The sequence below is a fragment of the Anarrhichthys ocellatus genome, unplaced genomic scaffold, assembly GCF_004355925.1.
Source record: "Anarrhichthys ocellatus isolate YVR2014 unplaced genomic scaffold, GSC_Weel_1.0 scaffold13, whole genome shotgun sequence".
Lineage (NCBI taxonomy): Eukaryota > Metazoa > Chordata > Actinopteri > Perciformes > Anarhichadidae > Anarrhichthys > Anarrhichthys ocellatus.
Window position 1 is genome coordinate 895,133 of NW_022280043.1, and position 23,536 is coordinate 918,668.

At 41.4% G+C, this 23,536-nt stretch overlaps 1 protein-coding gene across 7 annotated transcripts in view; it reads right to left on the bottom strand.

Moving 5' to 3' along the window:
- Positions 1-2,719: 2,719 nt before the first annotated feature.
- The window catches only part of ptprub (protein tyrosine phosphatase receptor type Ub), a 143,972-nt gene continuing 123,155 nt past the window's right edge, over positions 2,720-23,536 (bottom strand). For 4 of the 7 annotated variants that reach the window (XM_031852462.1, XM_031852459.1, XM_031852461.1 and 1 more), the window contains 11 exons: positions 21,675-21,711; positions 20,633-20,730; positions 18,495-18,611; positions 17,469-17,623; positions 16,363-16,498; positions 15,538-15,687; positions 13,991-14,305; positions 11,052-11,177; positions 8,968-9,125; positions 7,208-7,343; positions 2,721-7,095 (listed from right to left, as the gene is read on the bottom strand). In XM_031852462.1, coding sequence (XP_031708322.1) covers positions 7,033-7,095; positions 7,208-7,343; positions 8,968-9,125; positions 11,052-11,177; positions 13,991-14,305; positions 15,538-15,687; positions 16,363-16,498; positions 17,469-17,623; positions 18,495-18,611; positions 20,633-20,730; positions 21,675-21,711 — 1,491 coding nt within the window. In that variant the 3' untranslated portion in view covers positions 2,721-7,032. Of the gene's footprint in view, positions 7,096-7,207; positions 7,344-8,967; positions 9,126-11,051; positions 11,178-13,990; positions 14,306-15,537; positions 15,688-16,362; positions 16,499-17,468; positions 17,624-18,494; positions 18,612-20,632; positions 20,731-21,674; positions 21,712-23,337; positions 23,356-23,536 lie in introns of all 7 variants that reach the window. The other 3 variants (XM_031852460.1, XM_031852456.1, XM_031852457.1) reach the window with 2 other exon arrangements.

Genomic DNA, 23,536 nt, shown 5'->3' on the forward strand with positions numbered 1-23,536 from the left:
AAAAAAAAGCTGCGTGCTGCTGTAATCGAGGTTGATGAAAGCATTGACACTGGAACAAAACAGCACAATTACAGGCCAGAATAACAAAGCCCAAAAGACGCTCAAATGTTCAGCTGAAGGGAATTGCAGGAAGGAGGATAATTCTCTGTGGGTTTGTTATTACAAGCAACCTCTTTCACATACAAAACATTTTAAGGGTACTCATGTCATCCAATCACAGTATAGAAGCATTCATTTTATAGTGTTTTCTTTTATGGCACACAGACTGTGCACTTTATTATTTAATTATTTTAGCTGCAGGCTTTGATTGGGCTCTTTTTGAACAATGTGTACCCCAACTTGAAAAACAATACATCATCTTCGAAAGGAGCTAGGTGCAATGCAAATCAAATACAGTAATGTCCTCAATACAACAAAAGAAAATGATTGCAGGCACATTAGGAGTGACTAATCTCCACAAGTTGATGGGCTAAATGAGATGAGGACATTGTAAATTACACTATAAGTGTGAAAGACAAAGTGTTGAGAAGGAGTAGCGTTGTATGCCAAATTTTCATTGAGGTTGCAAAGAAGTCTTTTCTCAACTAGTGGAAAATGACTCAGCCATGGCAGAAGGAAGATAACTTTCAGCTTCAGGGATGCATGAACTGGAGGACACAGGGCTCCAGGGATGTCAGGGGGAGGACTGGGGTTACAGCATCCTACACCTGGGGGAGTCTGGTCGAGGAGAGAGATGAGGGAGTAGAGGATGACCGTTGTTCTCCCCGAGGTTAATGTAGTAATATCAGTTGCACAACTGTCCTCCCGTGGCTGCATCTATTTCAACAAATGCTCGAGGAGAAAAGGGAACAGAATGAGAGAGATAAAGACGGCAGGGACGAGGGACAAGAGAGTCGGATGAAACAGAAACTTACACAGTAAAAACCTGGAATATAAACACTGTTGGGACGGGAAGTATATTCGCTTTGTTGTTTTTAAGTGCCTTGAAAGTTGATAGCAGGTTTAAATTTAACCTGAGTCCTGTCTTTTAATTAATGGTTTAAAAACACAAACACAACTTATGTAATCAGTTGCCACAAACACACAAACACAACCCTCAACAGACTCAACAGGACATGAAATTATCCCGTCTCTGACATAAGTGCTCTCGAAAGGTCTACAACTCAGATTATTTACTATTTCTTTAGACACTGGGAAAATACATGCAGTAGCTACCATGTGCCTAAATAATAATTATTATATATTATTATTTTTAAAGCAATGAAGGGGAAATATTCACTTTATTGACTAGTAGAGTATATCCCCAGTGTTTGTTCACTACCCTTTAAAGGAAATCAAAAAGACTCCTGTTCTCGTCGAAGTGTCAATGATCACAATGAAGTATGATTGATGTTAGTCGTTGCTTGCAGCTTCATTTTTCTGCTCTAAATAAACCGAAGAATGAATCCAGTTGCTAAGCCAGTCCCTCAAAGGCCTGACCTTTTGATAAGGCCATCTCTCAAATTTATGGCAGCTTGGAGATGCTTTATTGCCACAACCCAGAAATGGTTCATGTTGACATAGGATCATTTACAAGCTTCTCCCCAGAACCCTCAAGGCTCAACATCTCTATATGTGTAGCCTCCTAACAACAATAGATTATCCTTGGGGCAAAAACAACTTCAGCCTTTGCTTCACCTGAGATTGTAATGTTATCAAGATGGGGGTGGTTGATACCAATTTCCTCTGCAAAACCTTGATATTTTAACACTATAACTTTGCAAACTTTATTCTTTGCTTTCCCCGGATTTCACAGCACCAATCTGCCCTGTTTTATTTTACTGTGGCCATTTTGTTTCCCTCCACTGGCTTAATTCAGCTGTTGAATTCAAGGCCACTAAATGATACAGGTCAGAGCATCCGAAGTTATCGGTGGCTGGTGTCCGTGGTGGAGGCAAACTACTGTAGCGTTTTGTAACAGCAAAAGGTGAGAATGATAAAGAGGAAATGGATGGTTGAGTCACTCGGGTTTCCTCCGATTCTGGTTATCTGTGTCAAGCTTCTTGTTTGCCTGAATGATCCGGGATGGAACCTTCATGAGCACACCTTACCCCAAACGTTCATGTGAACCATGACTTTCACTGAACTGAGAGCACACTGCTGCGATAAATGCTCCTGTCAGACCGACTTTTGAAATGGAACCAGCGATGAAGCATGGTGGACAGAGCCATCTGGCCAGCTCCAGTCTGTCCTCGCTCTGCTGAGCACAAAGCTGGAGCCACCTGTCTCGTCTGCTGCACTATTCAGCAGAAGTTGAGTACCACCAGGATGGTAAGACAAGCTAATGTGTGTGTATGTGTTCACATTTCACCTTGTGCATTTAATATAAAAAAAAATACACAGAATTTCTCCTCAGAGAATATCAGTCTATTTACAAATCTGTATCGCTTCTAAGAAATCATGTTAGGCTACATTGATCTTGATTTTTCTCCCTGTTCCTAAAAGCCTAACACGATGTCCATGCCATGTTAAAGGATATGCCTCTCTTCTTTCTTCTTATTGACTGAGGCTTAGGCAAGGTCACCCACAAAAGCTGTTGTGACAATATCTTCCCAGAGAATATTGGGTTTTATCTGCATCTAGCATTTGACAAGAAAGCAAAAAATGTTTGATATTAAGATACACTGCTGTGCTTTGAAACATAACATTCGGCCAGTGCTAAAACCATCTCGGAGATTTACAGCCCGTTATCATGTCTCTGTAGCTATTTGGAAACAAGTGAGCAGTTATTCCCAACCTGAGGTATTTGTATCCCAGCAGGTACTGCTTCAATTGCTAGGGGGGGTAGATGCAAAGTATGTGGAGTATGATCAAAAATGCTTGCATTTAGGGAGAAAATATCCAAATACACACCTTCCACCAACTAAGTTCAAACACCGTAGATCATTTTATTGCAATTGCAAGTGCATGGAATCTTGTTGGTTAGCGAGCAGAGAGTTAGCTAAAAGTAGTTGATAAACGGTTTAACGGGTTAGCTAAGAGAGGAAATAACATTTGAAATAACCAGCTACAAATAACGTAAATTCTTCAGAATGATTACCGTTAATTAATGGATAAACAAAATTAGTTAGCTAAAAGTAATTGGCAATTGGTTGAAACAGTAAAAGCAATGCATAACTGGTTAAAGTCTTAATGTAATGAATGACTGGTTAAAATAGTTACCTAACAGTAATGGATAAATGGTCTGAATAGTAATCTTAAATAAATGGATAAAAGGTTGAAACAGTAAGTTAGATGTAGTGGATGTAGTGGACACTGTTGACATAATTAGCTAAATGTAAATGATAAATGGTTAAAAAAAAGGCTTGAAACCACTATTTTAGTGCATGCAGCCATAGCTCGCCATCCTTCTGACATCAGCTGAACTGTCGGCCCTCACTGTCGTTTCACAGAAACACCACATGAGAGTGTATCTAGTGCGAGGCTCACCAGAGAGACTGTGAGGCTGACATCCATCGAGCCTGTCAGCAGAGGAATATAAGACAGAAAGTCCAGAGAGAAAAGACAAAACCTAATTGGATCTTGGCCCCGTGATAAGTTGCCTTGCACATGTCAGTCATTACACCATCAGAATTAAATGATAAGATTGCAATTACCGATTCATTTAAATCACCGGTGAAATTTGAGTAGTAAAGGATGATGGAACCTTTTCAGGTAAAAACGTAAATTGAGAAAATCTCGTGGATTAAAATAGGATAGTGTAAATGGCCTGCCGCCATGAAAAAGCTCCTTATCTATGTCATGTTATCAATAATGCATTTTTGCTCTTTTTCAATGCCATGACAAATGAAAAATCTCATCTAAAGAACACTTGCATTTTTCAACACACTCCTTTACCACACTCAAAAGCTTGCTATCAAGGTTTATCAATTTCCAAACAATCTATTGGCGAATCCTTAGCCTATTGCCTAACCCAACAGAAGGGGAGTGTTGTCCTTTAATTAATCCGACTTGTCCCTCTGCTAAACACTGGATCAGTTTGCAGGACTGCTGCATTATTCAACATAGCCGAGGGTGAGAGAGGAAGTCTGTGGTCTGGACTCACCTTACTCTGGGCAGAGCAGCAAAGCCAGAGAGATGGAGAAGGATGAGAGGAAGAACTGAAAGTAATGAAAGAGGAGTTGAGGATGGGGGCGGCGAGAGGCTGACACAGTTGGTGAAAAAGGGAAAAAGGGAAAGAAAAGTGGTGAGAGATCAAATGGTCGATCTGGTTCAAGGCGAAGGAAACTGCTAAAAGACCACATCCGTATGAGAAACCGCAGGAGGGTCAGAGGCTGGTAGACAGGAAGTCCATGTCCAGCTTTCAGCTCTCAGCTTCTGCTGACAAACCAATCATAAAACCACACAGACTATTTTAGCTGCGTATGCTTTTTGACAGAATATCCAATGATAAGTTGACAACCACACATCTCTTTTTTTTTCCCTTGTTCGTTTATTGTAGATCGCTGATAATGTTCAGAACAAAGCCCTCTCCTGACCTCTGAATACATCCGTCTCCTCCATCTCTTTCCTTAAATACACACCTTGTCCCCACAAATACAACGGGCATGTCATGTGCTATCGGTTCATACAGAAACAAATAATTGAAATTACCGGTACCCTCGGGGCAGTCGCTGCCGCTCAGTCATAATAAAAAGCTTCGGAATGGCATAAGTACAATGTGCTCACACAGTCGTGGCTGCTGGAAAACACAGCGGTTGAAATAAACGAGGTGGACCGGGATATTCCGAAATTAACTAAATGAAAAACAAAGCACACAATGGATTCATACATGCTTTGACAGACCTGTTTTACTCAGAGGTCTGGGATGAACGCTCAGGGAGACTCAGCTCATACTTGGCTGTTTAAAGTCCTGGCAAAACACTCACAAAATAGTCATTTACAGCACATTCACCTTCCTGGTTATGTAGTGGTTACTTACTGTACGTCTTTACTCTCGGCAAACATATAGTATATTATTCACATAGTATTCACATAACATAATATACATCTGTATGTACACATTCCTTTCACCTGCAAGAAAAAGTGTCCAAGCACTTCCTCCGGTGGTAGGTCGGATCACTGACTACGCTATTCTTCATCCTCGTCAAAAACAAGCTGCTCTATCAGTGAACCTGTGGGAGCCTTGTGATGTTGTTGTGGATTCATCACATATTCTGGAGCTCCCACCTGAACCAGACTGTGTGCAACTAACTAGCAGCTGAGTTGTCCTAGCTGCCATTTCTCAGTTTTGTGTGGGCTTCAAGGTGTCTCTCCTTGTTTATAAGAGCAGGTCCTGGAGTGATACCTTTACCGCCCTGCTTGAAAACCTGCACTCTAAGGAGTTTCAGGAGATATGGTGGAGCGTAACATGTTTTAAAGGGCAATAATTGATTCTAGAATAGATATTTTCTTGCTTCTGGAAGAAAATGTAAAAAGAAAAACACAAAGATCTTTTTTTTTTCTGGGACATTTTTAGAGGTTTTAAGATCATTATGTGTGTCACACATGCCAAACCTGCATGAGTTTCTTCAATTGATTCAGGCATTAACAGTTCCAGTGGTCTCCAGGCATTGGCTGGTAGGTGACGCACAGTGTATTTTCTTTGTCCATCAGGTCAGTGATAGCTGAACAGCAGGGTCTTTGGGCAACTGTATCTCACTATTCGTCCTTTTAAAAACACCATTTTTTATTTTAAGATACTAAACCACCATTGGGAAAACACCAATCACCAGCGTTGACGCAAAGTAGCATTTATCCCCCTGCACAATGTTAATGCCCCTTTTTATTTATATATATTTTTTATTTTTATTTTACACCACTAGGAACAACAACTAATATACATGTCAAAATAGTTGAATGAACCCCTTACTGAAAGGGTTATGATAAAAGTCAAACTGGTTTAGCTTGCTGAGACAGTTTACAGTACAACCAAATGCCTCAGACAACAAAGGAGTAAAAGGAGTTACAGACTCAAACCTGTAACGCAGCACTGGTTGAGACACTTCACCACGGCATTAATGGAACATCATTTTTCACACCACCACTATGGCATGTCAGTACATTTTGAACAGTTTCCCTCACTTCTTTTTCTTTCCTGCTGGGTGTAAAATACAAACAATCACTTTGGAGCATGGACATTAGCTGATGCAGTACATACTGTATGTTTGTAGGCATATATCAAGATGATAGAGTAAAGTAAATAGAGGATTCAAGTCAGTCAATGGGATTGGCACTGTGACAGTAATGAGACAGGAATCTTCAGTGGTGGCACAGGGCCCAGTGCTGTGGTCCCTGGAAATGTCCACCTATAGCACACATGGTAATCCAGCACAAACATTATGGCAAAATACAACACATTGCACTACTGTACAGTTTCTGCATCAATACTGTTGAGGACTGGGCTGGTCTATGCTAATGCTGCAAATCTCTTGTTGCCGTTTATACACAACCTTCCTGATTTATTCAGTGATTTAAATAAATCCGTCCTATCATCAGAGAATAAGGCAGTTTATGGTATGGTAGAGAAATCATGCCACAACCACAGTGGACTGTTGTTGTATGTAGCTCTTGAGAGACAAGAAAATGCTTCCAGGTTTAGACAATTCTGTTTTAACTCTGGAATTGCATCCAGCCTCCTTGTTGTTTGAATGAAACGATGAAACACAGCAGTGGTGACCTTCCTTCAGAATAAACAGGTCCATTTTTGTAGCTCCAAATATTGTTTTGCTGCTACAGAAACCCTTAGCACAAAAGAGCTTTAGTCCGGAGGCAAGAAAAGCACAAAAAATATCAAAAGAGATACACATCACCAACAAGGAGGAAATCACAGCTGTACATTAAAGGTTAAAAGTTAGAACCATGACCAAGTTTTTTTTTTTATCCTCTGCTTTCTTTCAAGTCCTTTCAAAGCCAAGTCCATAGGTCCAAACATTAAAGTAGAGGGGTCACTGGGTGGCCTTAAATCTAATCTCCAGCAGATGGGATACTGCCGCTGTGGTAAACATTTGGTTGCTATCTACCTTCAAAGCAGTCCAAGTACTCCAGGACAAGGTCATAGCAGAACCGATACTGGTCCTGAGGAAAAATACAATATTCTTAAATTAAAAAATGAAAACACATGAATAATCATAGACATTATCATGCCACTTGAAAACGCATATTTGTATTGATTTACGGACTCTCTTACCAAGGACTCAACCATGTTGGGTTTGCAGTTGCGTAGAGTTTTGACAGCATAGAAGATGTCCACCATGTTCTGGTACTGGATCATCTCAAGGAGAATGTTGCAGGCACAGAGGGTCCCACTGCGACCACCACCGTTACTGCAGAGGGGGAGAAGTGTTTTTTTTGTTTGTTTTTTAAAACATCTTAGATAGATGCCTTATATTTTTCATTTCATTTAAAATTTGTTTTTCATCCCTTAACGCTGTATTTTAGCCACTGTTGCTCTGGAATGGCAATGTCGACTGTTCGGTCCACCACTGTGCCTCCTGACTTTGGTGACCCCTTGACAATTCTGCTAGTGCCACCGTGTGGTTGATATTGCTGTTTTAGGAGTCCAGAGAGAAGTGACCAAGCCCGACCCGAACACGACAGGCATTCTCATTTTAATGTCCGACCAGAGCCGGACGCTGTCACGCAATTGGTGCTACCATGGTTAGTCATTATTTATAGTGACGTAGATAACAAACTCCGGCACTGAACAATGAGTAGTCTTTGTAAGTAGCCTGACACCGAACCTGAGCATCATTTGTAAATATTTGCCTGGACCCTGGTATCCACACTCTACAGAGCTGCTAGTAGACTAGTCTTCTTAAATGTATTTTAATTGAGATTTGTCTGCTGGAAAAAACGAAGTGTGGGTTCAGACCTCGACTGTCAGTATGATGCAATCATGATCCTATCATATTGCATGAACAGCAAAGTATATGTACTGCATATGTACAGCAAATTTCAATACAAATATATCTCAGTCTCCAGTCGCCGCCTCCTCACATGTTAAAGTGGATTCTGGAAGACAATAATGCAGTTTAAGCATGGCAGAGTATGTGTAATCTGATAACCATGTTGTTTTTGTGTTCATGCTACCTCGTGAAACATTTGATACAGTTCATAAAGCAAACGCACACAATCGCTTGATACAAAAATAGCGACACGAGAAAAGCTGTATAAAGGAAAAAATTGAGAAATAACAGCAGTGTGGCATTGTATCGGAAATATTGCCTTAGTCATCATAAATGAAAGGCAATATCAATAAACTAGTGGAGGACAATCCACTTCCTCTCTCCTGAGACAAATCCAGAGAAGGTGTGCATGGAATCCTCTGCAGAGTACACAGGCAATATTAAGGTAATCAATCGTCCTCAGTGCTTTGGCAGTTCTGAATTTACTGTAGTGAGAACCGTCGCATTCTGTATTAAGCCATAATTGATTTGATCTCCATAATCTCTTTCCTGGTTGTCGTGGGTAACACTGTGTGACAGCGCTGAGTGATGTGCTTTTGGATGGGGGCGGTGGGGACGAACGTGTGACGGGTTGGCAATGAGCTGGACGGCTCATTCGTATTCATCAGCGGGCGTGCGCTCCGGGGCCTTAGGACAACAGAGGGGCACGCTGCGCTACACCACGGCACACTACATTACAACACAATTTGATTTTCTACATTATGAAAATACAGCCATCGAAGAATATAGCACTTCATCTCATCGCACTGAATCCACACAGACCAAAGAGACAAGGCACGAGACAGTCACTGTCTCATCAAACAGACTTGGTCATAATTTACCACGTTTTAACATTTCTGCACTTTTAAATATCACTCTTCTACAGCAGTAATTCCATGTCTGAGACCGTTACAGAGAAAGACTGAACACATATTTCTGCCTTGTCTCCTTTTCTCTCTTTTAATTTACAGTGCGTGATGCGTGTCGCTGACAGATTACTCACAGGCAGTGGACAACAGTGCGTCCTTCTCCACACTCCCTCTGCCACTTGTGCACTTGAGCCAGCAGGTTGAGGAAAGCCTTCTTAGAGTCCGGAACATCTCGATACGCCGACCAGCGCAGGAACTGGAACTGACACACCACCAGCTGGCCCTCTTGGGGCTTGGGATGGAACAGGAAAAATGAAACACATGGAATCTGAGTGTAGTCCTACTGTGTGGCTGTGCGCGCATGTGTGCTCTCTATCTTGTTTGTGTTGTATTACATTTTCTGGTTGTTTCGGTGTTTCTCTGTGTGCCAGTTAACACCCGTGTTTGAGTTCTCCCCAGGCTGCGTGCTGGCACTCTCTGTGCTCACTCAGCAGACTGACTTTGAGATATATGGGTCTGCAGGTGTAAGCGGGGCCCGCGCTGTGTTCAAGAGAGGTCCCTGTGTGTTCATAACCTTGTCCTATACAATCTCACCTAATACTTAAGCACCAGCGGAGAACTGTAAGTCATGCAAATTGGGCTGGCAAAGACACCGATGATGCATGGAGGAATTGCCTTAGCAGATGTGGGATTTACACTATGTACTTTTTTTTGTACTACTCTCATACCCACACATACATATGCTTACATTGCACTTCGGTTGACTTTTACACCCTCCCCTTGTATATCATTGTCACCCGTATGAGGAATACTCATTAAAGCACTGAGAGAGGGGCAGTGAGAGGGAGAGAGGTGTGTTATTTCTGTGTGATTTGATTTCTGCCATGCTGTGTTAAGTTGCCCTCTCCTTGACAGTATTGTGCACTGAGAAGAAGAAAGGTGCCGTGGGCAGAGGGGAATGACAAGGGCAGTTGGGAGAGAAGGTGAGGACGCCAATCAAGAAAGGAAGTTCTGGGAAAGGCAAGTCGCACTGCTTCTAATAGCAGCGAGGAAACGCCTTGCATTCCTTCAATAATTGGTTGACAGTGATCCTGAACAGTATGCATGAGCTTATGCAAATTTGCAGGCTTAAACCATACCTGCATACATACACATATACACACACACATACACTCAACACAGTGACATGTGAGAAGCCAAAATGACTGAATCATACATATGCAAATATCTGGAGCATGAAAGTTGAGGAAAGACCACAGTGACATCCCCCTGTGCTCCCTCCACCATGACAGAACTGTCAGTGCCTTTATATAGCTAATTATATACATGCCAGATACCTACAAAAAATGTATGACATTGTTAATGAACAATTCAAAAAAGAGTTGCGGCTTGAAAAGAGTATCCTGCAACTCAAAATATTGCATGCATTTTGATGATGAAAGTTCCCTCTTTAGTATGCCTACTTGCACCTAAGAGAGGGAAGAAGCCTATCTCGGTAATGACAAGAAGAAATTGAAAAAGGGAGAGACTGACCTTTATTGCATGCATGTTAATGGGCTTTTCTTGCATGTTTTCCATGCAAAGTTCTAATAATATGTATCACTCTTGGGAACATCTTACGGAAACACTGGTTCAATTTTCTGGACTGCTGAATATCAAAACAATGTCCCTTGTAGTATGTATAATACAGCCTATGAATAAGTTTTTTCCTGATGTGCCACTGTGCTCAGTACAAATCTCCAGGCTATATTTTAGCGTGTATTTATTTTAGAGTGTATTTATTTGACAACCTCCTCTGTCCCATGAGGCAGACACTGGAGAAGTGCCGTTGTGTAAGTGCAAAAGATATAGACATAGCAATAGCAAGATAACGATGCACAGGCACAAACTGCAGAAATCTAGCATCAAATGGAGCATTTAGCCTGTACATTTGCGCACATACACAAAGTTAAATAGAAATTCAAATCATCATTCGGTACACAGTATTTTTACAGCCGAGTCTATAGTACTTTGACTTTGAGGACTCGTGTCAGGTGGTTTTTATATGCACATTACAGCTGGCAGCTCTAAATGCTCTGTATGTAAAATGTCACATCTGAATAACCAGTGAGGACCACAGCTAATGCATTTCTAATGAGGTTCAAGTTATCATTTTGTGAAATACCACCGAGAGGAACAACATGTCCTGTGCAGGCTTTTCAGAACTGCAATGACTCACCCTCGTGACATTCTTGACCCGAAACAGACGAGTAATGACATCCTCATCTGCTGACATGGACAGAAACTCCACTTCCATGGGCCCGTACTGCTGTAAACCGGGCTCCGGCCAATACTGAACACAAGGCTACAGGTAGAGGGGGACGTGTGGGGGGGGGGGGGGGAGAGGGGGGGAGAGAGGGGGAGAGAGAGAGAGAGAGAGAGAGAGAGAGAGGGGGAAGAGGTTAAATCTAGCACATGCAATACTCATACATTCTTCAGTATTTGTGGCCAAAAGATGCATTTGCTCTCAAAACCTTGGATTATCAAAGAGAGGAGAACTTTAAGAAGCTCAGATGATATAAAAAATTAACCAAGTGTGAACGGGTGTGTGCATATATGCAGTGCGGGGTCTGCATGCATGCGCTGTACTACACAAAAGATATAATACAGTTCTAGAGACATGCAGGTATACAAGTATAATAACAGCATGGGCAAAAGCCATGATTGTATGTTACGGTACCATACTGGCGTTAATAAGGAGAGAAGCAGCAGGGGGAGGGAGAGATGTAATGTGCTTTGAGAGATTGCAACAAGAGGGAGACAGAGTACTCCAGTGCCACAAATGAACTCTATAACAGATTATATAGCAAGATCTTGCAATGAACAACTTAAAAAGGCGATGACTCAATTTTCAGGCAAGAGCCAAAAGGAACTGCATTGCACCGGGAAAAAAGAGTTGAAAAACATGTAACGGGGAGTGGATTCAATTGGGACTGAACAGGTGGTACCTACAATTTATTTTATTTTTTTACTTTCTTGCTGTGGCCTGTGGACGGTGCTTGGTTTTGGCTCGACTGTTTTCCAAATGACAGGCCGGTAACAAACTTTCTCATTTCACAGATTATTAGTCTCATCTACTACTGGCAGGATATTGTGATAGTTTGAGCAAATATGACAACAAGTTATTTCTTCTTATAATTTACCAACTGCAGGTTTAATGAGCACATCACACACACAATGGTTAAAAACATAATATGACTTATTGCCTTTGTTCTACCGTTACAAAGCCTGTTAAAGCCCTCAAAGGTCATATTTCTCTTTGCTGAATTAGTTAATTAGGTTAAGTTATCCAAGTAATGGCCCCTTGAGGAACTGTAGTGTCACTGCTGCTATTTACACTCAAAAAATAATTGACATCCTCATCTGAGCATTATCCATGAAACACAAAAAGGGCTGATTTTACAACAATCCAAGTTAGACCTTGGACAAAAAAAGATTTGTAATTTATAGTAAGCACCTGGCTTTCGAAGGCTTTGATACAATGTAATACATATTTCACATGATTAATGTTAAATATTTGACAAGGTATGTAAATCAAGCATTAATGCCTATAAAAATGCCAAAATCTAGATTCTGCCTGAGCCATTATTTTTTTATCTTTTAGGCTTATTTAGGTGGTTTATGTAATTCACTAGTGATTCATACACATATTAAATATACAGGTGTTAATACTGCACTGCAGTACTTGAAATTGTCCTTGTAAGAGTTGCTAATGCTGTATTGATGAAAGCTGCTACCTAATGCTCTGTGCTGGAATGTCTGATCTCAGTGCAGCGTTTGACATGATGGATTAAAAGATTCGTATTCAGAGGTTTAAGTAGTACTGTCCTTGATTGGTTTTGTTTGTCTACTGCAAATTGTATTGTGTTTGTCAATGGTCCTCAGTGTCCCTGTGTGGTGGACCACAAGGGTCTATTTTGGGGCTAATCTTATTTTCTCCTTCCATGTTTTCCTCGGCTACATTCTTAGACAGCATGACATTTCTTATTTCTTTCCATTATTATGCCGATCATATCAACTCATAGCTGTCCCAAGGTTGTTGAATTATTCAGCAACATTACTGTTTATCTGCCATTAAGGACTGGATGTCTGCCAACCTCCTTTAGCTTATCTCCAACAAAACGGAGATCTTAATTATTGGCTGAACACGTCCGTAGCCAAGTTGTGCCAGCTTTTGGCTCTTTAACAGAGTATGTTGTTCCTGCTGCTAAAAGTCTGGGACTTACATTTGATCAGTCTGGAGTCCCATATTACTACTGTAGGCTTAGTCGCTTTCCCCCACCTGAGAAATAGCTCAAGAATTAAATCATTCCTTTCTCTTAATGACACTCGGGGCTATTTTTACATGCTTTCCTTTTATTCACGCTTAATTAATGATCTGTTCATCTCTCTTAATCAGAAAATTATAGGCTGGCTCAATTTGCTCAACAGTTGGCTGCCAGACTCTACGAAAACTTTGAGGTGTGATTCAATTTCCATGCTTTGTAGACTTTTAGGATCTATTGCTGACTTTTTAAGTGTTCTTCAGTTTGGCTCCTTATTATCTGGTAGAGCAAAGGCTTTAACAGTCTCCCTTTAAAAATAAATTTATGACATACTTTTAGCTACTTGTTCCTAGTGTTCCACTGAGTTTGTTTGATGTTTGTGTTTTGTGTTCCTGCTTTTTTACAAGTGTTAAAGAAAGAACAAGGACCACTGTAGCACAGAGAGAGACATATGTTCATGAGAGAAAGTGGAAAGTCAAAAAATAAAAACCCTGGGATGTGGCTGAAGGGTAATGCAAGCCCATTCTTCAGAAATGTAACTTAAGGAGGGGAAGGAAAAACTGGGGCGGGAGTTATCTAATCATGCCTTGAGATCAACGTGGTCAGGGATCAAAGCCCAACAAAATAGCAAGAAGAAACCAATCCCAAACACAGTAAGATACAGAAATAGTGAAGCCAGTGTATGTCAGGAAAAGTCTCAAGATAAGTTCAGACAACCTCGAGAGTGGAATTAAAAACTTAGCGCAAACAACGGCTCTTGTGTGAGTGGACTCAAAAATGTTCTACGGCTCTTTTTCTTTATAGTGTCAACAAATCAATAGCAATAAAACAGTGTGTAACACTTTGACCTTACCCAGGCAGAGTTTGACTGGTTGAGTTGGTTGAGCATGACCACTGCTGTGCAGCCGTAGTCAAAGACAAGCCTCCAAAAGTCAGCCGTGGTGCCCGGCAGAGGGTGAGGGGTGACAATAAAAGCAGCCTGCCGATGGAAGCTGTCAGCGAGAGCAGCGTTGATGTAATTGTTGCTCTCCCCTTCTGTCGTAACCAAGAAGGCCAGTGCGCGATCAGGTGGCAGAACATCCATGCTGCGGTTCTTCTCTCGGTTTCTGGGCAACAGAGCAATGCTGCACTCTTCCACATCCAGGTGGGGAGTCACAGAGTTGAGCGTCTGCAAATGGAAACATTGAAGAGGTGAGGTGAGAATCACAAACAAGGAAGGCGTGAAGAGTAGTGAAACACAGCAGAGGAGTCAGAAATGGTAGAGAGGTGGAGGAGGAAGAAGAAAAAGAAGTGAATCAGACAGGAGGGAGGGGAGACCGCTAACAAACCAATATCAACTGAAAGAATCTAATGAACATCACATTGACAAACGGAGTCAAATGAATGAAAGGGAAATATTGCAAACCAATTTTCTTTGATGAACTCTCTGTTCATTTAGCCGCAATTACATTAGACAACGTGAAAAAATACTTTGATCATTAATACACAGCATCAATAATAGATCTGTGACTTGCCGAGCAGCACTACCGGTTGGCTGTTTTCAGTCTGTAGGGTGAGTAAAAAGGCAAACAGAGAGCTCATGGGGCGGTGGAGAGGCTTGCAAAAACAATGTCAGACGGATACCTTTACAAGATCAAAGGGAGGCATGAAACGTTTTCCTTCATGAAGAACTAACAGTTTGATCAGTGTTGCAGCACCTATAGTACAAATCACTAATTCTAAGCAATAAATCTATTATAATTCCTATGTAAAGAATAAGAATGGGGGGGGGGGGGGGGGGCAGGTAAAGCATGTGGGAACACAGCTGGCTCTCTTCTCTCCTAATCAATATCTAATAAAATGTTCTGAGACTGCATTCCTACAAACCAAGCAGAGGACTGCAATGGCAGTCACACAGAATCAAAAGTGAAAAGGAGACAACCATGCAGGAGACATCCTCCTGCACGGATACGCATACGCATGCATTTTTGGATGCATTATTATTACTACTGCTTTATTATTGTTGGTGGTGGTAGTAGTAGTAGTAGTAGTAGTAGTAGTAGTAGTAGTAGTAGTAGTAGTAAAAGTACAGTCGTAGTAGTAGTGTAGGTACATGCAAAATGGAATGAAATTCTTTATCAGTGCTATCATTAGTAATACTGTAGTAGTAGTATTAGTAGTAGTACTACAGTATTATATTGTTGTTACTAAATTAAACAGTAGCAGTAGAAGTACTAGTTCCCTTAAGGTAAATTAAATAATTGTATTAATGATATTTATTAAATGCATTACAGATGCAAATTACTGTGTGTTGGCTGTGTAATTGTGAATACATCTTTTGGGTGCATATTTTTCCAAAAATAAATGTGTGCTTGGAATGTTGATCAAGCTCGTGATGTGGCCATCCAGCTAAAGACTGACCTGGAACTCCTCCCGCAGCTGAGAGGAATTACTCTGGGAATCCACTCGCAGCATCTCTTTGTAAGTGACCGCAAACTCATTCACCAAGATGGCAGTCTCTCCGCACAGACAGGCCTCCAAAATGGCATCATGGATAAAGATGTACTGCTCCTGAAAGGACACCATGTGTCAACATATTTAAGTGCTGAGTTGAGTATGTGCACAAGTGGGGGCATGCATTGGTACATGTTGTTGCAAACAGCTAAACAGACAAAGGAGGCAGGTAAAGACAGAAAGAGATTAACATCAAACGTAGATTTGAATAAATAATCAAACAATAAAGAAGAACGACTCATAACTTTGTTCTGAATTGAACATGTGCTATAATGTTGGTGGTGTTGGGGAATAAATTAATATTTCTAAGTAAACAAACACATGCGTTGTGCATTTAATTAAGACACCAGATAACTACAAATGTATTAAACAGCTATGCCAATGTCAGATTTACATAATAAGGGTTAAACATGCAAATTACCTGCACATCTAAAGAACAGCACATGCCTACACAACACATTGCAATTCTTTTCTCCAAATCTATTGCAATGACCTTTACATGAGTCCCAGAGGGGCAGTATGATAATACACCCCCAACCCCTCGCTCTTTGAATTTCCAAACAACAGGAGGGAAGCTAATGATAAATAAATAAATAATCCAACTCTCCAGAAGTTTTGCAGTGGAGACATATTACCATATTATGACCAGTGACAATATGGCCAAGACAAGTTGCAGATATTTGACTTGGGTCTGAATGTGAAGTGGTTTCCCAGCTGTGCAGTTGACCTGACCTCCGTCTGGATCATGTTGATGCGTCGAGAGCAGAGGGTTTTGACACAGTTGTAGATATCCACCACGCCTTCACACTCCGCCATGTCCAACATGACATCCAGCACGATGTAGCAGCCGGTGCGGCCCGCCCCCACACTAGCACACAAACGACAACTTTCACGAGTGACCATGCACAGTCTTAAAGCATTAACTCACCAGACTTTTGAGTTAGTAAAAATATTGTTAGGATTCAGTATGTCTCCTCAGGAGCACAAGTTGTTAGCACTGCATGATTTAAAAGAGAATGGCAAAGTCTTAAAGGTCAGCAGCATACAGGCGAGGGTCATGCCACAAATGGAGTTTGCTAATGCAGGGTACACACTGCGCGAGAATTAAGCCAATTTCTGGGCACAATTCCCCTGTTTTTGGTTCTAAAGATTATCTTATTTTCCTGTGGTGTGAGGTATTTTAAGCGTGTTTTTTACATGCCCCATCTGCTCGAATTACAAATATCAAATATGCTTAATATTTACAATCTGATATCCTGTTGTGAGGGTGGAACCTTGGGGACAGCGGAGTACGCAAAATCGCAAATCCTTGCACTGCACACACTATAAGAACAAAACTGTTACATTTATTATTGATTGTATTTACGCGTGGGCTCTCTCACATTTTCAAAATCTGTTAAAGGTCTAATAGGTCTTAATCTATAACACAATACAAAATCTAAATAAACTAATATATCCATGGTCACATTTCAAGTCCAGTCAATTTATTTAGGAATCGGGGTGTGTCTCTAATAGCCAACGTTTTTTTGCATTTTAAAATATTTAAGTCAGGATAACATTTGAATCACAGGAATAAAGTGTTTGTTTGTAAAAGAGAACAGAGATGTGTGGCAGCTTGATTAAACCCTTACCCCTGCCCTAGTTTGTGGGCTGCCTTCGTCAATCATGTGACTTTCATTCTGCACATCACAGTTGTCCTGAGCCTCCCAAAGGAGAATACAATCTATAACTAATACTACTTGCCACACTGGAAAAAATCAATTGTGGTAACATCATATTTACTTTTCAATAAAAGCTACAACACAACGGGTTACGGCTGCTGCTAAGCGCCACATTACCTGCAGTGGACCACCACAGGGCCGGCGTCAGGAGGTGTAGAGGCTTTCACTCTTCGTATAAAGGCCAGCAAACCAGTGGCGTGATACGGCACCCCGTGCTCAGGCCAGGATGTGAAGTGGAACTGACGCACCTCATGCTTGGTTGAATATCCTCTCTGTAAACAAAAACGCAATACAAATTAGCATTACATGTAAGACACTACATTTATATGGCATGCATCGTAACCATAGTAGCCTACGGGCCCTTATTTCATCCAAGACGGGTTCCCAACCATTAAGAGATATCCGTGATAGATGCGACAGATTTTTTGGTTCAGTGTGAGGACAACCATGACATTATTTACGTAGGGTGCTAGGTCTTCTAGGACAGTTAGGCCTCTGGGCATCACATGCTAGTAGCAGCTCCAGTGTGACAGACACGCGAAAAGGAATTACTGAGGCTCTCTGAGCTCAGGGAGGGCTGGGAGTTTTCCTCCTCTCTACTGGGAGGCTGCTGCAGTCGCACAGCAATCTCTTCCTCTGTACAGCGATGACAAAGTAAAGCGACGCAAAGCAAAGATTTGTTGAAGACAGAAATCCAAAAAAAGAAAGGAAAAAAGCTCTGGAAAAACAAGCTGTCACCAGCTCCCAAATTCGTGCCGATTTAAATAAGCAGGAGCATGTGCCCTTGGAGAGCGAATGTGACAGTGTGATGATAATGCTGTGTTTGTGCCACTGTCACTCCAGCGTTGCTCTGAGCCCCTCCAATGCCAGATCCCCCAGGAGATTGACAGGAGGAAGACCATCAGGGGCACAACACTGTAACGGCTATGTCGGAAAGACGGCAGGGGCATTCACACATAGCTACTGGTGTTAATTCCTCTTAATTTAACATGTAGCCCTCATACTCATCAGCAGTAAATCCTGTCAAGTATCTAATCCCGTCTATTACTGTACTACTTCTAATTCTAAGAATATCACAACAAGTACTGATACAGGCAAAAGACGGTGATGAAACAAGGGTAGACAAATCTTAGATACACTTACTCTCTCCAAGGCGAAGGTGCGAACTGTGTATTCAGCCAGTGTCTCTGTCTTAAGCAGAGTGATTTTGATGTCACCATACATCTCGCTCTCATCAGGCCAGTATTTACAGCATTTCACCTGTTTGAAAATAGCAAAGAAACTGACCTAAACCTCTTGGTAACATTCCTGGAAAAAGCACTTGCAAAACTGAAGAAGGTATAACATATCTGTTGATTCTGTCCAGTTCAAAGTCATTTTTCAAAACACAGTACATCCCACAATATTAAGAATAACTAAAACATCCATCCTTTAACACAAACCTTTCTCAACAGAATGAAAATCTGTTCTTTGAGAGACAATATGATCCAGTGCTCCCCAATTTAACCTGCTCAGTCTTAAACTGCCAAATTTTCCAAACCGTCTCTCTCTTGAGGAGTGATTTCTCTGAATCTCCCACTCTTTTTGACAAAGACACCTTTTACATTTCAATACATCTTTAGGATTAAACCAGATGAATTACTTCCATGAAATGTGCTGCAAGGCCATTCTCTGCTACTGAACAATGTTGTTGGGGTGTTTTAGGTCACCGCATTCCTACTGACAATGTCAATTTAAGTAAATAGCATCATCATACCATCAATCCAACCACAAGGTTAAACTGTTGAACAAATGACACTCGATGAGTAACGGATGCAGGTTTAAGTTCGGGTTTATTGGATGACTCCAAGTGTCACCCTTAAACCTTTCCTGATGCTATTTTCTTTCTTTTCCAACATACAGTATTATATTAAGTAAAATATGAAGTGATTCATTAGCTGATTTAAGTATAACAAATCAATATTAGTGTAACATTTAATGAATTCAAAATGTACAGAGGTTACATTTCAAATGCTGGGGAACAGCAAAAACAATCCTCTGCAGATATTTCATCTTGGAGGGCAAAGAAAAAAAAGCACAATAATCACATAATCGTTCATAATGGACAGGAGGACAGGAGGACGGCAATCTTCTTCACAAACACAAGGCATAAAGGAAGTAATTTTGTTTTATTTAATGGAGGTGATATTTCCAGAAAGTTCCCAGAATTATTAGTATGGAGAACCAAATTGTATGTAGGGCTACTCCTAGAAAAATGGTGTAATTTTAGCCATCCACTGAGTATTACATTTATCTTGCCTCGACCGAAAGGATGGGGTGCTTAGAGCAGTGTTTATATACTACATGTACTGTATATGCCATTTTATCCTGTGTAGTCATGCAGTGTATATTCAAGGACAGCAGCCCTAGATATGTGACTCAGACATTTGTATGCCTCACAAGTATACAGAACATTTTATTGACTCTAATCATTTGAGGATGTGACGTAAATTTCTATACAACATCGCAAAAACAACATTTCATGATGTTCTCTAAACAGACAAATAAGGGATAATCCATGGCGCAATCCTTTAAAAATGTGTGTGTTTAATGTACTGTATAGTGCACAGAGACTTTGTTTAGCCTCGTTTAAAGTGTGGTTTTCAATTGCCACCAAGAGAATATGGTACAGAAAGTGTTTGACATTTTGGGAAATATGGTTATTCACTATTTTAGATAAGAAGATTGATTCCACTCTGATTTCTGTGTGGCAAATATGAAATTACAACCAGCTGCTGGTTAGCTTAGTTTAGCATAAAAACTTGAAACAGGGGAGACAGCTAGGCTGGCTCTGTCCAAAACTCCAAATTAACTCATGTATCTCATTGGTTTAAACTGTCAAAACAAGTGCTGCTAGGTGGATTCAATGGTGTAACTTTGCCTAGTCTCCAGTGTTTGTGCTGAGCTACTGCTGGCTGTAGCTTCATAGTTAGCAAACACACATGAAGAACCATATTGGTTTTCTCATCTAACCTTCAGTGTATAAGTGCATTTCAAAATGTTGAATCACTCCTTTCACAGGCTCTCCACTGCTTGTGGTTTCACATAAATGCGTCCTAACCAAAATCAACCACTTTTAGGCTGTGGTTTGCATGCACAGCAAGCTCCTGTGAGATCTATACTCATCACACACATAAAAGCCTTTTATATAGACACCAAAATGACCCCCATGGTGAATGTGTGATGTTTCTGAGCACTGGGTGGTGACAGGAGGGGAAGAAGGGGGAGTGCACATCGCTTACCCTGCCAACCTCCACCAGCTTAGTTATCATGACGATGCTGAAACAATTTTCTTGCCACACCATCCTCCAGAAATCATACAGAGTCTCCTGCTTGGGTCCTAGTGAAAATAGGGAAGAAATAACAGTGAAAGAGACGAAAACGGCGGCATCAAAGCGTAATCTGCTCAATAAGGGAGTTGTTGCGGTTGTGAGATCTCGTATTATTGTGACCTAAGTGTCCTTCCTCAGATGGCGGGGTGCTGATCTCTCAAGATTGTGCTGTCAATAAAGTTATTGGGAATTCCAAGCAGGGAAAGGGTGATGGGTGACAAAACAACAGCAGTAGCTGATGATGAAAGCCCGGGGAACCATCAGTGACTCGTTGGCATCAGAGGAGCAGATTTGAGCTACAACTTTAAAACGAAGATCACCTAGGAAGGAAATGCTCAGAGAGACAAAAACACTGCTGATGTTTTTCTTTCTTTCTTTCTTTCTTTCTTTCTTGCAGGTTTAATCCCGCTGTCTCTCTAACAGGGTGAAGAGGAGGTGCTAGTGCAAGATAAGCTGATGAGCAGACCTTGGGTGACTTTGTGATGGAATCTCCCTAGAAACTGACACTCCTTAGGGTTTAGAAACAGCAGAGGGACATTTTTAACAGAGTCCGACTGTTCATCAGAAACAACTTTACATTTGAGCGACAGAGGGTGAACTAATGGTTCTCTCCCCAACAATGAACGCGCCGCTCGGGCCTGTCGCAGAGATTGAGAAGCTATAATTAATGTGTTTAATTATTCACCTCTTCTCATGATTAATTCAGTGACATCACTAGCACAGCCTTCACGGGTTGGCGGTCACACTATTACTGTTGGATTTGCCGTAGAATTTTGGCAAGGGACTGTTCATGAGTAGGCTCATTGGTTAGATCATCTTCAATTTATTACATGGTGGCAAAAGGTGCTTACCCGAGCTGCATGCACACACACACACTCGCAAATGAACACACACACGCACACACACACACACACACACACACACACACACATAGTCTTGCTTGGATACTCACCCTGAGTGGCGATGAAGTGGTTGGATCGATGGTAGCCCTGAAAGAGAGAAGAGGGATGACATGCTGAGTAAGCCATCTGCGCCTCAGGCACAGCAGTATGGGAGGGTGTCTCTCTGGCTCACCCTCTTCCTTACCATGTTCTCTGCATTTTGCTGTCCTAAGACTGACCCACTGCAACTGTTGATGGCCTTTCCTGTTTAACTGTCCAGCACTGTCTGACCAATTGCTCGCTCCACACCATGTCTTTGCTCTCATAGACTCCACAGAGAGAGTTTGGAGCAGTTGAGGCAACATGTGGTAAATACTGCACCTTGACAAACTGCTGAGCAATAGAAATAAAATGTGGATTCCGGCAACGAGTCGGGTTAGCTGACTGAACAATGACTCATTCCTTGTGAAAGTTTAATAAAGATATGATGAAGAAACTAAAGGCGCACACTGTTCAATTTCAGGTGTCCAATTTATTCGTCAAACTTTCTCTCAGAGCAGTCCCATAAAAACAAATCCATTTTCATTGAAGATGCAATATGTACTACATCTGGGATGATGAATTCAACCATAACCACATTTCTTTTTCCAGCAAACTCCCCCGTTGAATTATTCTCACGAGTCAAATGAGTGGAAGAATATCATACACTATAGTTTCACATAAAGGCATGATATCATCACCAACATAAACAAGGCAAAATCTGATACGTACAGTGAAGTATTCTGAGATCCTTTATATCAAAGAATGTGACAGCCTTTGATATAGATGACACACATTTTCATATGGTGAGTATGGGGTGAATATGAATGAACATTGAGATGTCACCTCTACAGCCTTGAGGGGAATAAACATGGCAAAGACCACCTGAGGTACTTTGAAGCATGAACACTTTAACGAGCAAACTGTTCAAAGGAAGTCCTGAAAATAAGTGCTACCTCTCTAACCTTTCAAGGCGAAGGAGACACCCGTCTCCAAGACGCAACCCTCTGACAACACCACCTAGAAAACCACAAGGATTTCGTGGTTCACGGTTTGTTGTCATTTTGAGCAGCTGGAAGGATAATTGATGCCCCAATTACATTACATGGCTCTGTAGAATTGAGAAGGCAGGTCAGGATTAATCTGAATAAACTCCTGAGCCCACTGGCTGTCATCAAATCAGCATGATGGGGCAATCCACGTTCATAACAGTTTCCATCTTTTTGCGGAGGGCATCTTCCGAATATGTCGAGTCTGTCCACGTTGCTGACTGAATTTCATCCAGTCATGTAAACGGGGACACGTTCGAAATGGAGATGGATGACCAGTGCTGTGAGGCCTGCTATCCACAATTCCCCTGGCCCCGGCCAAATATCAGCAATGCTACCACTCCTCCAATAAGACTAACACCATAGCCACTAAACCTCCTGAGTCTTGGCCACTTATGCGAACCCTTTCCACTTCCACAGGCCACTTCCTCTATCCGAGAGGACACATCTCCTCATGTTAATTTACAATAAAAGGGCTAAAGGGGCTTTATTTGAGGGAGGGGGGGGGGGGGTCAAATGTGCACAAACCTGAAACACACTTTCACATCTTTGAGCATTTGTGGATAGAGGATAGTGGAAAGAGAACAGGGAAGTGGAAAGAGAATAGAGCGATGGAAGGCAGAAGAACGAGCAGTGAAGTACTTACTTCCCTGTTAATCCGAATCTACAGGGTCCAAGGTCGAGGGAGTGGGGAGGGGAAGTAGAAAAAGAAGACATATAGGCTAGTTAATGAAAGAAGCTTTTGGTAAGTAGGAGTTATGGTTACAGACAAGTGGGAAGAGGTTTGTGTGTGTGTGTGTGTGTGTGTGTGTGTGTGTGTGTGTGTGTGTGTGTGTGTTAATTAC